Below are 2008 nucleotides of genomic sequence, written 5' to 3' on the forward strand. Positions count from 1 at the left end.
CCACTCCTGCACATCACCCAATTACTTTACCTTCTTCTTACTAATATGGTATTAATTAACCCGAAAGTTATAACATAGTATGCTTTTCAGACTATGTTCTTCATTTACAAACTCTAACAAACATCCAAACTATCATGGATGCTTGTTAGAGTTTACAGCGTACACGCCACATCGAATGTCTATGAAATTTGGATGAAGAAATTTTTAACTCCGCTAGGACGGTGCCGCGGGTGAAAGCTAGTCAACAATGTGTTTTAGATAATTGTAAACTGGTGATGGTTTTTAAGTAAGTAGTTTAACATTTCTGAAAATAAAGGGGAATATTTCTTGAGGTTGACACTAATTATAGTTACCAATACAGATCAAAAAAACCATTACGTCAAGTAGGAAATATTTGTACAATATTAAGAGTTTAAACTGTAGATTTTAAAGTTGAACACCGACAGATTCCCCGATTGTACATTCCGTTTCATACAAAAGATAAAACAAAAGTTTAAAACATTTCCAAATCATTTTAAAGTGTTTTAAAACAGTAAATCTTACTCACAGTAATGCAGAGCTGTATCTTGTAGGACTTGAGCGAGTACAGCATGAACACTACCGATGATATCACCGCGAATATCAGCGTGTTGGTGAAGTGACGGTACAGATTCAATTTTATTGTGTTTCTGGAATAAATAATAAACATTAGTTCATGTTACATCTTACTTGATTATAATTTTATTCACAACTAAGTATATTTTGCAAAAATAAAAGAAATCTTATGATCGAATAGCTCAAATCGGTTAAATTTACTTGATAATGGAGGTACCGTGAGCTCCGCTATTGTAGACGCAATGTTCGCGCGAGCGCCTGCCGTAATTTTAATAGCATCGACTAATTTATAGTAGTCTTCGGCTTAATCGGACATCTGCAAGTGCGCACCGTACTAGTACAATTGGGAAAACGTACTAGTACACACTATTAGTACCTTTAGTACTTCAGATTTGTAGAAACACAATACATGAATAGAATATGACGAGGGTTATATATTACTTCACATCAAATTTTAAGCAGGGTCAAACATATGTTATTAGTGAAAATAAATTTAGTTACGAATATTTTTTTCCACTTTTGATTCTCATTACCGAAGGTGGATGCTTCAATCTGGCTAATATTCAATCAAATCAAACAACGAAGAGGCGAACACCGATATCGTGTAGTGTACTAAAAGTACTAAATGTCCGATTAACAGAAGCCGTTCGACAACGTTACCTTTAGTACAGTGCCGAGTAACATTACTTTTTAGTACATAGTACGTGTACTACCCAAGACTAATTTATACATCACCGTCACGAAGTATCAATTTTAAAAATTGTCATTAAAATTCTGTAGCTAGTATCAAGTTCACGCATTCCCTCCAGGCTAAATCTCTTTCATTTTTGACTTCCCAAAAATAGGAGGTACTCAATTCGTCTGTATGTTTTTTACTGCCATCAAGTATATCGGCAATCAAATATTTACACGCACAATATTGACAGTTTTAACAGAATAGTTGAACTGTCTAATTAATACTGTGTCAGTTGAAGTAGTTAAACTTTTGTACATTCATAGTTTTAATTAGTAGCATGTTGTGACCATTTTATATAACAGTATTTGTTTTTGACTTCTAAATTGCGAAGTTCATAAATTTGATTGGTATATTTTTTATGAAAATTAAAAACATTTATGATATTTGGTCACGATATTTTGAAATTTAATACTATCCAGTAGTTTTTGAGTATTTCTTAAAAAAATGTTTACTAAAGGCGACTCAAATGTGTAAATACATAATATTTCGCCAGCGTGAAATTAAAAAAGGTAACGTAGCTTATTAATAGTGAAAGAATTAAAATCGGTCCAGTAGTTTTTGAGTTATTACAAAACATACAAAAATAGAATGCTATAATCAATAATAGAATCATCCTCTAAATTAGTTAATAAGAAAATAATAATTTTAGTTGAGTTCAATAATTATTTAAACCGAATA

General features: G+C 31.8%; 1 protein-coding gene across 1 annotated transcript in view; it reads right to left on the reverse strand.

Annotated features, from left to right (window-relative positions):
- LOC106111503 (transmembrane protein 87B) overlaps positions 1-2008 on the reverse strand; it is an 8874-nt gene that overhangs the window by 1035 nt on the left and 5831 nt on the right. Inside the window, exon 8 of the mRNA XM_013293622.1 lies at positions 517-698. Within this exon, the coding sequence (XP_013149076.1) occupies positions 517-698 (182 nt within the window). The remainder of the gene's footprint in view (positions 1-516; positions 699-2008) is intronic.

The sequence above is a fragment of the Papilio polytes genome, unplaced genomic scaffold, assembly GCF_000836215.1.
Source record: "Papilio polytes unplaced genomic scaffold, Ppol_1.0 DF824158.1, whole genome shotgun sequence".
Lineage (NCBI taxonomy): Eukaryota > Metazoa > Arthropoda > Insecta > Lepidoptera > Papilionidae > Papilio > Papilio polytes.